The sequence below is a fragment of the Macrobrachium rosenbergii genome, chromosome 2 (genome assembly GCF_040412425.1).
Source record: "Macrobrachium rosenbergii isolate ZJJX-2024 chromosome 2, ASM4041242v1, whole genome shotgun sequence".
NCBI lineage: Eukaryota > Metazoa > Arthropoda > Malacostraca > Decapoda > Palaemonidae > Macrobrachium > Macrobrachium rosenbergii.
In genome coordinates, this window is record NC_089742.1 from 35,528,908 (window position 1) to 35,543,493 (window position 14,586).

Genomic DNA, 14,586 nt, shown 5'->3' on the forward strand with positions numbered 1-14,586 from the left:
AAAAAAAAAAATTGAAATGATAGCAAAATCACATATAAAACTGGTTGCCAGTAGTAGATTAGCATAACCCTTTTTTTAGGCTATGAATGCTCATAACATCTACATGCATACAGGCTCGGACAAACAGACACTTAGACAGGCACTAACACAACGTCATTGGACAAATATGGCTTCCCGCTAAAACCTGCAGTGACCCATATGCTGTGGTTTCAAGGAATTCAAAATCTTCATTACAAAGTGTTACGATATATCCGTAGTGTGGCCATCCACAGTGAAGAAATAATGTATTTCTGAGACACTGGCTTTGTTCATAGACTCATTTTATGTAGATTTTTGTTGTTTTCTGTATTTGCCTTCGCTTGTTCTAGGAACCTATTATGGAACACTCACACGCTGACTCTTTCATGGATTTGATCGCTACGTGGCATCATAACGAATAAGCTGAACATAAATTAATTGCTGCCTCTCCTACTCTTCAGAAAATCTTGAAAGTCATTATCCCATACATTCGGAAGGTCGATATCAAACAACGAAAGACACCTGTAACCGAAAACTAGGTTACAAGGTGAAACTGCAGCTCACGTCAATGTTTTGTCTTTCCTAGGAATTGTTGTTCAATGGATGTGGTCCACCTACAACGCCCTCATTGTTGGTTCAAACAACAGCCCCGCCCGCCCCCAAAAAAAGTATGAGTAACCCTTCACAATACTTTATTTTTAATCATTTTTGCTCTTTATTAGAATACCACACCTCTAGTTTCTTTAATCTGATATCGTATGAAGAATACCGATGTGTAAAAGTGTATCAACTTATTAAATTGAACTGAATTTTAATATTTAAGTAAAATATCACTTCTGTTTTATCTTACATGAGGGGAAATTGAATCACAGTGTTGTGTTAGTAATTATCGCATATGTCATATAGTAGTGCTTTGTGTTGCCTTTCATGATTTATGAAATGGGAAAGAAATAATTATTACTTAATCTAGTTTTTCAGTTATGTATTGGTATATTTATAGATAATAACAATGATGATAAGGGTGTTGAGAAATTATATATATATATATATATATATATATATATATACATATACATATATATATATATATATATATATATATATATATATATATATATATATATAATTACAAGTGAATGTTTGAATGATTGTGCACTATAGAAATCTCAACCGCTTGACAGACCCAGACAAAATTTCGCCCCGTGAAGGTTATAACTCAAAATCAAATCCCTACTCCCAGGACAGACATCAAACACAGACAAACTGAATGGAATTTTCGTTTTTTACCGATTCTGTCAGGTTTTCCTTCATGTGCTTTATTGGGTAATGGTCATATTTTGCCTGAGCTCTCCAGGTTTTTTCCATACATTGTCAGACGTATGATTAACCTGCAACAATAAATCCCCAATAACATCATTTTTTTATCACAGATTTATGATAATTATTAATATAATACGGTTGTACAGTGCCACAGTAAAAGTCGACAGCTGTAGGCTACAGATCTACAGCTTTCCAGTATACGTTTCAGCTGTACAATTCTACAGTCTTACAATTCAGCAGTGAAGTTCTATGGTCTTACAGTTCGGCAGTACATTTCTATGCTCTTACAATTCAGCAACACAGTCCTACAGTCTTCCAATTCAGCAGAACTGTTCTGCAGTTTTTATAGTTCAGACAATCAGACTGAATGTCGGCGATCCCACTTCTTTAACTGTGTTATGACTCACAACGCATTGTTTCCCAATAGAATGACAGCTAGTGTGGCGAAAAAGAGATTAAGTTATGACAAAGTGGACTGCTCGGGGCGGCGGAGACTAAGAGCATGAGTCAGCCAATAATGCGGTTTTGAATTAATAATTCCCTCCAAAAATACAGCGATACTGATTCTGCCTTCACCGTACGTGGGACGTAGCAAAACGATTAAGTAAGTGGTTACAATCTTAACTCCTTGGTGCATTCATTTATCTATTCGTTTATTTATTTTTTCCTAACGCATCTTCGTCTGTAACATTACCAAAGAAGCTCCAAAGTCGTAACGAAAGCAGAGTTAGTAGACAAAGGAGAGAGAAAATAAAATTTGATCAGTGGAAGAAAGAAAAACAGAGAAACTCCTACTGCTGAATCATCTTCAGCATGATCATGACATGAATCAGCCTAATCTAGTTTAACGGGGAACTACGTCGAAAATAGTTCCATGTCTCGCAACAGGAACATCGTAAATTATAAACTAAAATCTACATGGTCATCATGATTACCTGTTTATGGAGTGAATTTAATGATGCAACAGCACGACACGCAGTGACTCGACATTTCGGTATAATTATGAAATAAAATGCTCTCTGCGTCGTGGGACTAATGAAATTCACCGGCCCGCTCACTAGTTTAGTAACCGAAAAGACCTTCGTAGCCGAGAGTTGTGAATGCCAGACCTCCGCACTGACAATCATCTGATAACGTTATAGTGAATGCCAGACCTCCGCACAGACCATCATCTGATAACGTTGCTATGGCCGAGGATCCATCCGTGACCAATTTCAGGAACTACATTCGAATAAAGACTGTTCAGCCTAATCCGGATTACGGTAAGTTAAAACGAAAAACAAACCACTTTCGTCCTTCGCGTTCAATTACTGTATGTGTGGAATACTTTCTGAAATTGAGTGGTGTGTACGCTCAATTTTTCAAATTGAATTTTGAACAGTGGAAATCGTAGTATCCGGAGGATTCTGTTGTGAAATTGGGAAATCATTATGAAATACTGGCAAGAATGCGATTGAACTTTGCCTTCGATCGCTACTCACTCGCCTGAGGAATGTGTGGAGGCGTACACTGACGTACTAATGCATCAAGTTACTACCAGTTCGGCCAAGGTCTCTGGACATCGAGCTAGGCAACTGAGCCATCTCTAGACAATCGATCGCTAGGTTTCAACTGATTTATAGATTTCATAGATTTATGTTGCATAAGTAAATCCGAGAGTGCTTATAGTTATTTCATGTCCATTTCAACTCACCCATTTCAACCCGCTTCAAGCAATTCCTTCTGTTGAACGATAAGGAACACAGTAACAGATAACTCAATGACTCTGCTGATTATTCAGATAAGAAAGATAACACGTGACAGATCTCACTGCTTTGTCCGGGATATAACAAGGATATGCGTAATTCTGGGACGGATATACTTCCTTGTATTTCAAGCTAAAAATTGTCCGGCAGAACATGCGCGAAACGTGCGCAAGAGCGCAGGAGAAGCGAAATAGTGAAATGTATACTCATTTACACAGTTGCAAACATTTACGATAAATGTCACGTTTTTCGCCCTAGGGCCACGTGACACAAGAGCAACATATTAAAATTGCAACCTTTTTTTCCCTCCAAAATAATGATACAACATTTTATTTCACCGTATCTGGGATTTCGTATGAAAACTTTTTAAATAAGTGGCATTAAGCCAAATAACCACCTACAGTAAGTTGCAGTTCTTTTCTATTCGTTTTATTTATTTTTTCCTATTTTGCACATCTTCAGTCAGTTGTCTGCAATAATGTACTCTTAGCAGAGTTATATACAAATATATATATAAATATATATCATATATAGAAATATATATAGCTCCTGCCTGCTGAATCATATATATATATACATATACTATAATCTAGTTTAACGTGTATACTACGTATAAATAGTTCCATGTCTATATATACATCGTAAATATATAATATAAACTGTATATGTGTCATCATGATTATCTGTTTTATAGGTAGATTTAATGATGCAACAGCATACACGCAGTGACTCGATATTTCAGTATAATTAAAATAAAATGGTTTTTGACGTCAGTGGGACACATCGGCACGAAGATGGACCATGGAAACGCTCACTAGTTTCAGCATAATTCTTCGTTCCAACGTTTCATAGACCTCCTATTACATCATCTGATAACGTTGCTATGGAATAGGATCCATACTTTACCAATTTCTAAACTCAAATTCATGAAATAAGACTGTTCAGCCTAAATACAAAGTTAAAAAAATAAAAAAGACATAAAAGCAAAATCAAAGACCCCATTACTGTTGTTTGGCTTAACAAGTGAAATCATTTTCTGTCAATCATACGCCAAACAATTTTTTATGGTTTCTTATGCTTGAATGTTCGGGATTAAAGCCTACAGCCAGTAATTAAAACTTAATCCCCGATGAGAGTCGAGCTCTGACCCTCAGTTAACCTCCTCGTGGATTTCTGTCTTATGCCTTCTTGGTTACGGTTGGTTAGGGTATGTCTTATGATACCACGTTTTAGGTCTTTTGCTTTTCGATCTTTTTATCTTAAATTCTAACCAATCGTTGAGTGTGTTTTTATTAATTTTTAGATTAATGGCTAGAGCAATTTTTAAAGTAATTTTATTCATTGTTTAACAGATTCATCATGTAAAAAAAAGAAACTTGGCAGAAAAAGCTATTTTGGCTTAGGCTCTCTAACCCCAAACATTCAAATAAGGGTATTGTAAAACATGATAATGACGTTTTGAGCCAAACAACCAATGCATGCGAACTGCCTATCCTGGAATCATTATCTATTAAACAACTGGTTCCCCAATTAAATACCCAGACCTCCTCCACTCAGCTCTACCTGAGTTAACTTTTTATTTATGCATTCTGTCTTCTGCCTTCTTGGTGTAAGGTTGGTTAGGGGTCTTTGATTTTGCTTTTATGTCTTTTTTGCTTTTTCTGCTTTTTTTATCTTATATTCTAACTGTGCTGTATTTTATGAATTTGATTGATTTCTAGAGCAATTTTTAAAGTAATTTTATTCATTATTTAACAGATTCCCTGATGATGTAATAGAGTTATTACGAAACGTTGGAAATAAAGAATTATGCTGAAATGAGTACGTTTCCATGGTCCTTCTGATATATATATATATATATATATATATATATATATATATATATATATATATATATATATATATATATATATATATATATATATATATATATATATATATATATATATATATATATATATATATATATATATATATATATATATATATATATATATATATATATATATATATATATATATATATATATATATATATATATATATATAAGGCTTGGTCATATTAGTCCAAAAGAATTTTCTACATGGTGTAAAATTCACCCTAAATTCTTGCGTATGATTCACAGACCAGTTTCCGGTCCAACCTTTGAGGGTTGATCTTCGGAAATTATCAGTGGCTCCCATAAGATTAAAATAAAAAACAACTAAATTTATAAGTTGATTTGATAATATTCAATTCTTCATTCTTCATGATTTGTTTTAAACTTACAAAAAAAAAAAAGTCTTGAATATTGCATACAATATCCTTCACCCATGTATGCTCTAATCTCTGATCCCTTTTTGTTATAACAAACATCAATGGTACGTAGATTTCATTGACTATAAATGATGTTCAGAAATGTCAATGCACGACTGTCATTTTCTCAAACTATCTTCCAGCGTTATCCTGCAATCAAAACGAGAATTTTATCCTAAGGCCAAGCGCTGGTACTTATGAGGTCATTCAGCGCTAAAATGGAAATGGACAGGAAAAGGTTTGAAAGGTGTAACAGGAGGAAAACCTCGCCGTTGCACTAGGAATCAATTGTTGGGAGAGGATGGAGAGTAAGTTGGAAAAAACAGAATATGAAAGGAGGTACAGTAAAAGGAACGAAAGGGGTTGCAGCTAGGGGCCGAAGGCACGCTGCAAAGAGCCTTAAGTAATGCCTACAGTGCACCACATGAGGTGCACTGAAGACACTACCTCCCTACGGGGATAAGGCTAATCTTTTAAGGCGAATTATTTGATACATGATGCCTACTCAGACGTATCTCCTTTGTTAAACAGATGCGTGTGCCAAGTTCTTACAGAGCCAGGCAAAAGAGCTTGGGGCCCAGTTCCAGAAGATAGAATGCGTTCCAGGGAAGCCAATCGTCCTAATGACACTTCCAGGCCAAGACCCGTCACTGAAATCCGTCCTTCTGAATTCTCACACTGACGTAGTTCCTGTTTTTCCAGTGAGTATTTACGTAAAAAGAGATGAAGGCTGTTTCCAAGTTAAAATGCCCCAGCCTTAACATCTTTGTTTTTGTCCCACAAATGCACGAGTCATTCACACTTCATTTGGGATGCAGCGAAAATACAATAAAAGATACATTTGCCATTACGAGGGGTTTTCATTCTACGTTTCAAAGATTTACGTTTGCTTACAACAAACGCTGACAGCTATTTCATATCTAGTTTTGTAAAAGTCACCTTTTCACATTTCAAATAAGGACAAACTCTTATTTAATTGCTACCTTTCAACCAAATGCACAACAAAGCAGCTACGAGTAATATATAGAAGCAAATGCCACAACATATCAATTGCAATGTGTGTGTACAAATGAGTGTATAAATGTAAGGAGAGACTGGATATGGCATCTGTGATTCAAAGATTACTCACTGCTGGCTATTTACTCATTAACCAAATATTTTCATATTTTGAAGGAAATACTTTGAATTTTCCAAAAGTTTAAATGCTTTTCCTGTATTTTTCATTCATTTTATTTTTTTCTAAAGGGCCCTCTTATTTAAAGTGTCTTATATGCCTCTTTGGAACTGAACTTCTCCCCTGAAGCCTAATACAGCTGAATCACTGTTTTTATTAATAATTGGTCTTATGATATACATTGTGAGATAGACATTGTTAGTTTATACTCAACTGAGCTGGAATTAATGGATATCAGTGTATGTCAAGTCTTCGGAAATTAAACATACCGAGACTTCAGTTCGAGAACCAACCGCTTATTCTTTGAAGTCTTGCAAGGAGTGTAATTCGTAACACAGTATATTACTGATTGAATCCCAGTTTGGGCTCGGTTTTGTTCCTTAGCCCTTTCCAGCTCTCCTTTCAACGGGTGAATTGCTTGCTTTCTATTTTCTTCACAGGAACACTGGAAATATGAACCCTTCAGTGCACACAAGGATGAGAAAGGTGATATCTACGGCCGTGGCACGCAGGACATGAAATGCGTCAGTATTCAGTACCTTGAGGCCCTGAAGAGGCTTCAGAAAGATGGCGCCACGTTTCTTCGGACCATCCATTTAACTTTTGTTCCAGGTTAGCATTTGATTTGCTCTATGTGACAAGCTACAAGCTAGTCATGGAAGTTCTTATCCTAATTAAAAAAAAAATAAAGTCAAGTATAATGAAAAACATGACCTTCAAACTTGTAACAAACAATTAGGGTGAGTCAGCACGATCCGACTGTAGGCTGAGCCAGTGTTGCCAGATCTACAGTTTAATCTGAAATTAAAGATTTTTTTTAGAGTTTTTCAGATTCTCAGAATTTTCCTCGAAAACAGGTGAAATCTACAGATTTTTACCATTCTCGTCTCAAATTCCTAGAATTGACCCGCGAAATTGTAAAATATTTTTTAAATAATTTAAAATTAAGTATCCTAAAGTATTTTTCTCTTGTGTGAAACTAATCGCAGACCTAAACATAAATGTCTTAGGAGGGCGGTTGACATTTTTAAATTTTCAGAAGGAGTAGCAAGCGATTTCACTGTTTATGATTGTGTGCTGTTTATGGTTTTGGCCACAACAAACATTGCAGTGCATTATCACTTTATAATATTAATGTCGTTCACTTTTCAATGACTTAAACAAACAAATGCAATCAGTCACTTCAGACAAACAATTTACACATTTCTGTTGCTGCAACTCGTAAAACAGTTTTGGAATGCCATCTCAGAAAGATTTACGTGGACTGGACACCGCTACAGAACAGACATATCAGGGAACGTAAGAACTTCAAACCTTTGGAGGAAATGCATCTTGGCATCAAAGTAAGGATCGAGCTGAGAAATGAAGCTCTATATGTTACACAAGAATGAAAACATTTTAGCTAGACAGTTTGGCATTATTATATGAAAGCTGCCTCTCAGACTTACCAAAGATTTCCTTTTGACTCGGATATAGTTGGACAAATTACCTTCCTTAATTCATCTGGCATCTTGTTTTGGCTATGATATTCAGATTAGCGGAACAGAGCTGACGTTGCTTAGTAATTTCCCTGGAAGATTTGATGTTAACCCTGAGGCGACGCCATAGCTATTTTGGAGTACTGTAGCATCAATTAGGCAAATGGACAATACATTAATCCTTCCAAGTTGATCAAACTTTGTTACGTTTACCCCGCCAAAAATATGCAGTTGAAAGAATTCTTCTTACAATAGACTGGATGGAAAATAAATAAAGAAATAGGTTAGATACTGAAATACTTACAGGTTTGCTCCATATAAAACAAATGATAAGATTACATCATGTTTTGAGTTTACTATAAGAAATGATTTACTATAAAGCGCAAGGAAGTGGGAATTATAATTTTGCTGTCTTGTGGAAAACACTGATATGAGTTGGACATGTGTATGTGAGCAAATTAACTTCTTTCTCTAATTTTGTAGTCCTTAGGAATTACCGGTAACCTGTTTTGGTTTGAACATGTTTAGTAGAGTAAAACAAGTTGTATAATCCCTTGACTTTTGTTATTTGTAGCGACATGGGGAAATACCCTCTAGTATTTTTATTGTGTTCAGATTATAGAAGTAGTATTGAATGAGTGTTCTTTAATTTGTCTGAATTTCTTCCTAATCATGTGCAAATACGCTAAGAAAAAAAGTCCTTATGAATAAACAGAGGATGCTGCAAATTCATTCTAAAATTTTAATTCTTATCTACAGATTTTTTAACGAAAGTTCAAATTTTTTGAAAAATAATCTGGCAACACTAGTCCCACGGACAGAGTTGCCATAATCCCCTAACGGAGAGTGGCTGGCAGATAGGGTGGTGGTAGTGTATGAACATGACTTTACAGATCTGGTAACACTGCAAAAATGGCTCTCCTGTGGCGTCGGCAGCAGGCTGTCTGTCGGACACAATTGGACCGTGTCATGGTCTAGACCATGGACTGAGCAGACCCGGTGTAGACGCACCCTAGAAGTGTACTGTAAATGGTAGTGGGTCATTATGAAGGCTGAAAACCAAAAGAATAATTGTAACGTCTTTTGCAGATGAAGAACTGGGTGGTACGGAAGGCATGGGCATGTTTATCAACACTCTGGAATTCAAGAAAATGAACGTTGGCTTTGGTCTAGATGAAGGTGCATAAATCCACAAGAAATTCTCTGTGTTTCATGGTTCAGCGGAGCCCTCGGGTGTGTATTTTTGTGCCCCCTCCGGAATTTATGGTAGATTTAATCTCATCTGTTTTATAATTTAAGCCTGCATCCTATTTTCTATGTTACCTCTAAAGCACAATTTCTCTAGAATATCAATAATTTCTAGGAACTGATTTTTGGGAGTTGTTATTATACACTTCCTAATTATTTCATTAAATCCTTTAAAGAAATATCTAATTTCTCCCATGGAACAGTCTCCCTGAGGATGTCGTGCAACTGGAACTAAAATTTTCAAGCGAATCACGTTGCATAACTACCCTGTTATTCTCCTTGCATTTTTAAATACATTTTTATCTATTTATTAATTTATTTTTCTTTTAATAAGTGATCTCTTCTTAGCACCCATATTCTTTGGAAACTTGATTTCAAGTCAGTGGCCCTGAGGCTTGTCCCATATGAAGGTTATCTTCTGAATAATAATAATGATGATCTTGTGAAAGTAGCACTTTACAGGCATTCTGATCGTTGCAAAGGTCAGCCAGGTCATGGATCACAATTTTTACCCCAACAATGCTGAAGCTGCACCCAAGGTCATCAACTCCTTCATGGATTTAGAAAGAGAGAAAAAAGACTTGAGAACAACAAGGGTCTGCGTCTAGGAGATGTCTGGTAATCTCGCGATGCTGAAGGTAAAGGAAAAAACAGCGTACAAAGTGTTAAATGTAGATATTAGTCATTCATTGCGAGCAAAGTGACCCGAAAAAGTGCTATAATTGTGGATATTCGACATTTTATCATTATTAAGGATTCAGCAACAATTATTTGAAGGATTTGAAAGTTTTTGTTTGTTTTAGATAGCTTGACAAATGTGCTGTATCATTTAGTTGACTTTGTAATTTTTTGGAGATGAAAAACTTTAAAACCTTTTCACTCTCAATTTCCCAGCACCTGGTAGCTGATGACCTCATAAGGTCTCAGCATGTAGCCCCTTTGGAAAAGTTTACATTCAATTTCAATACAGTCAAATGCCAAAACTGCTGCCTGCAGCCGAGAGATAAGTGCAAAAGGACCTTAAGTAAGAGGCATGCCTATGCCATAGCCCCTTTATAGAAGTAAATGACTGTTTCGACCTTATGATTAAAGTTTGTAAATTTTTACCACTTATTCTACAACTAATAACGAAAATTCTCCGTGAAATGTAGAAATTCAGCCTCTAAGTTAATTTTTACAGTTGAAAAAATCATAGCGTCACATTTTAAAAATAATGTGCAGAATAAAAAGTTTCACTCAAAAATGATTTACCAATACAAAAATCAAGATATATAGTTATACTACCTCTGTAAAAATTTCATTGAATTTGCTCTCAGTCTTCTTGGAGAAATAAACATTTATTTTTGAAAAAAAAATAGACTTTTGAAAGCAGCCAAAAGACAAAGAAACGTTTTTGGACTTTCAAAAATCCTGAGAAAATCTGGACATCTAGAGCAAGTTATCCTATATCATTATAACTCATTGTCTCTGACATGTCCCCATAGAAAATCGAGGATATTTAGTAAGTGACAATTAATTTTGAATAAATTTTTTTCACAATTTGTGCTTTACAATTATTTATGATTTTTACAGTTTATCGTTCATTGCCGTACAAGTGATGAACAAATTGTCCAAGACCAATCTATACATTTTTTTGAGCAGTATATCTTCAAGATAAGACCTATTGACAACCTTTTATTCCCATAGGACATTTTGGCTTTAACACGCTTCGTCATTTCAACTAAAATAGAGACAAAACACCAAAACAAAACTTTATACTAGTAAATACAAATCAAAGAAAGGTCACACTATGGTCAAACTAATACAATTCAGTAGATTACTATAGCCAATAAAACAGAGAAAAACCAAACTTAAGACGAGATAAAAAACCATCAAATGTTTTTTCAAGATTTATTATTCACAGTACCCACGCAAGTGATAGACAAAATTGTCAATAAACCAATCTAAATTTTTGCTTTTAGCATTATCGCCAGAGGTATGTTTATTTAGACATAAAGTAGTTGAAAGGCACCATTAATGGCTAAAATTCAGGCCATTCCTAATAATTCAGCGGTCAGCGTGCCCCTAATGCCTGCAGTATGAATTTGGTCCAGGTGCACTAACGGCAGTTTCCTCCCCCCCCCTGCTCCTTTCACTAGATAAGCTTTTGTAATAAAAACCTTGTATCTTTGGCAGGTGGTGTCAATGCAACGTCATCCCAGCTGAACTGGCGTGGGATTTGGCGTGAGACACTCGCGATTAGCTACGAGAATTCAGGCAATGGTGAAGCTTTGGTGTGAAAAAGCAGGTGACCCAGTGATGTTTCTTGAATTTTGTTGATGAGGTAAGTTTTTCTTTCATTTTTGTAAGGTTCTGCTTTACTTACTGCATCTGTTTTACACTAGTGTTTTTTTTTATGTAATTAAACTCCTCTTAACAGCTGGCTCAGATTTTATATTTGGGTTGTTTTAAGAAAAGAACCTAATGCTCTGAAATTCTAGGTCGCGCAGAAAAATAATTACAGATTTTGTATCGTTTGTTTGCAGAAAAATCATAAATTACTATAACAATAACAAAAATACACTCTGGTTTGCAATCTAGAACTATGGGAAGAGAATCGACGTATAAACAGAAGTCAGGAAATATTTATAGTTTTAGATTTTGGAAATTTAAGGTGAGGATACGAATGGCGTGTATCCTCGATTGATGTCATAAAGGATAGAAATTACTGGAAACTTTAGAAAGTAGATTATTTTATTCGCTACATAACGATAAACTCTTTCATTTCTCATGTTCAGTGAAAACTTAGATAAGTTAAGGCCATTTTATTTATTAGTGTGAATAAATACAAGGAAACAACAATATATATATATATATATATATATATATATATATATATATATATATATATATATATATATATATGAACAAATGTACAGTAAGAGGAATGAAGGGTTTGCAGCTGAGGACCGAAAGGACAACAGAAAGAACTTTAAGTAATGCTTTGGAGCTTCAACGAGAGAGGCCAGGTTTGAGCGTATCGGAGGACTGGGAGCTTTAATGGTTTAACATCCTGTTTAATAAATAAGGATTTAAGAATTATTCGGAAAAAAACACATTCTGGGATCTAAATCTTGTTTATTTGCTTTTTTAGCTTCAAGTTAGAATTCATTATCGATATTTTAACACAGGGCTTTTAGTCTCACTTCGGAGGTTGAGTCTCATTCCAGCAGAGAAATGACATATTTTCAAATATTTTCTTGATGACAACTGCTTCCCACCCAAACCGTTGTTTTAGGCGACAACGAATTTAAACAAAAATTATTATTCCAAAGTTAACTGTATATGCTGCTTAAATTCCCTTTGTTGCAGTCTCACTAATACATAAAAATAATTATGTTGAATTATACATAACCATCATATTCCGGCTATCAGTATAAGCTAATATCAGAAGCCCCACCAACAATTTGGCTCTCTGTGAAACAAAGAAAAGGCTAAAGCCCTTTAATGACCTCCGGTGTAGTATACAAATCTACTTAACTTAGATGTGATTTGAGGTCATATGTCAGTTACACACGGAAGATACTGAATGTGAGATAGATTCCATCCAGAACAATGGTTAAACTACCAGGACCTTGATTCTCTAACATCACGAGATCACGTGCAGAAAGTATAAACATAAAATAAAATAAGATGTTTTGAGATACTGGGCAGAATCTCGAACGACAAATTCAACAATTCTTGAATCCCACATTTATTAAGCAGATTGTTCCCTTAGTACAACCCCAGTCCTGTGCCACGCCTCTACCCGACAGGAATTTTTACAGAAAGCCAAGTTCCCTTGCTATCATGTAGTCACTCCCTTTCTCTGCCTGGCATGTGGTGCAACCCCCTCTTCTCATGTTCAATTTACATTTATTTTCGTTTCACTTTTCACTGACTTTTTGTTTTATTTTGCTGTTGTATAGATCATTTTCAATGTTTAAAAATTAGTTTGTCTAAACAGATTTCTTTAAATACTTCGTTTTCAGTGCATCAGTAAAAGCTTAGAATAATTTCTTCAACATAAACCCTGACTAAAGTCTATAATGAAATCCGAGTGGATCTGATCTTGTTTGTCCCTCCCCAGGTGACAGTAGGGAGACATGGCACAGCCACCACACCCATGCAAATTGGTTTGTCCGACCCGTTTGTAATAATTATCAAAATTTGTCCTAGGTCTAACAGTTTTTGTTGTATTACCAGGCTGTTCCTCAGGTGTAACTTGCATAGAAGATGGAAAGAATCCTTAGTGGGATGCGTTTTCTTCAGCCTGTAAGAAGGAGTAAGTATATTTTGCTTGTCTTTCCTGTTGGATCACTTTATGCACATTCAAAGTTATTATGGCATTAGATGTTTCCCGCTCTCCGGGCTCAAGTCGTTCTTGAAATAGCTTTTTCCCGGCCCGATATGGACTTCAGTAACAGAACCTCTACTGGAACAAGATCAGCAATCCAGCAGCTTTGACGACCAGGAGACTGGTGCCAGGTTTCACATACAAAGCCACCTAAAGTGTCTGTCATTTACTCTCTTACCCTGAGGTCCAAGTAAGGCAGTTTCACTGGAAACCAAACTAAATAGCATATCTAAGCATTACCTCCCCTGTAGTAGGGAGAGGTGGGGGAGAGTGAAAACCATCAAGTTGTGTCAGGCTGCAGACTTTTCTTGCTCAGGGCATAAGGCTCTGCGCTGAATCTGATAGTCTTACCCTTCCAGCAGAGCCTCTTGGTTGTCATAACGTGTTGGTACATTTCTGTTGGAGTGAAGGAAATCTTTGACTGCGTTCGTCGAGTCATAGTTACAAGGAATGGATTTTTGTAAAAATTTCAAGATTTCCTCAATACTTGCTAGTGGATTCAGTAACGATGGGCTTAACAGTAAGGAGTGTTGATATTTGGCTATATAATTAATCTGTTGCATTCCTAACCCAAAAGAATTTTTTCTTATTTCACTAATATTACTTGAACACTTCTGTCATTTCCTTCTTATATACTTTTGCATGCACGAGACATATTTGTGCAATATCTGGCGAGTTTTGATTTTGATTTTTTCAGGAAGCTGGACATAGACACGGAGATGTTTCCTGCGTCCACTGATTCAAAGTACATAAGAATGGTAAGATGAAATTGTCATGTATGTTATTTCGTATAATCACGTTGATTGGTTAAAATTTTGCATCTCAGAAATTCAGTTTTACTTTTTGTGCTTTGTTTCGTTTTCTTAAATGGTATGGTTGCAGTTTCAATTCAAAGTACACACGAAAAAGAATGGAAGTTTCAACTAATTTAAA

At 35.6% G+C, this 14,586-nt stretch overlaps 1 protein-coding gene across 1 annotated transcript; it reads left to right on the plus strand.

Moving 5' to 3' along the window:
• The first annotated feature begins 1,936 nt into the window (after positions 1-1,936).
• On the plus strand, positions 1,937-9,217 carry LOC136842789 (aminoacylase-1-like). The gene is made up of 4 exons (XM_067110626.1): positions 1,937-2,600; positions 5,910-6,079; positions 6,993-7,164; positions 9,120-9,217. Exons 1-4 carry the CDS (start codon positions 2,525-2,527, stop codon positions 9,215-9,217), a joined length of 516 nt encoding a protein of 171 aa, XP_066966727.1. The 5' UTR covers positions 1,937-2,524.
• The last annotated feature ends 5,369 nt before the right edge of the window (positions 9,218-14,586 follow it).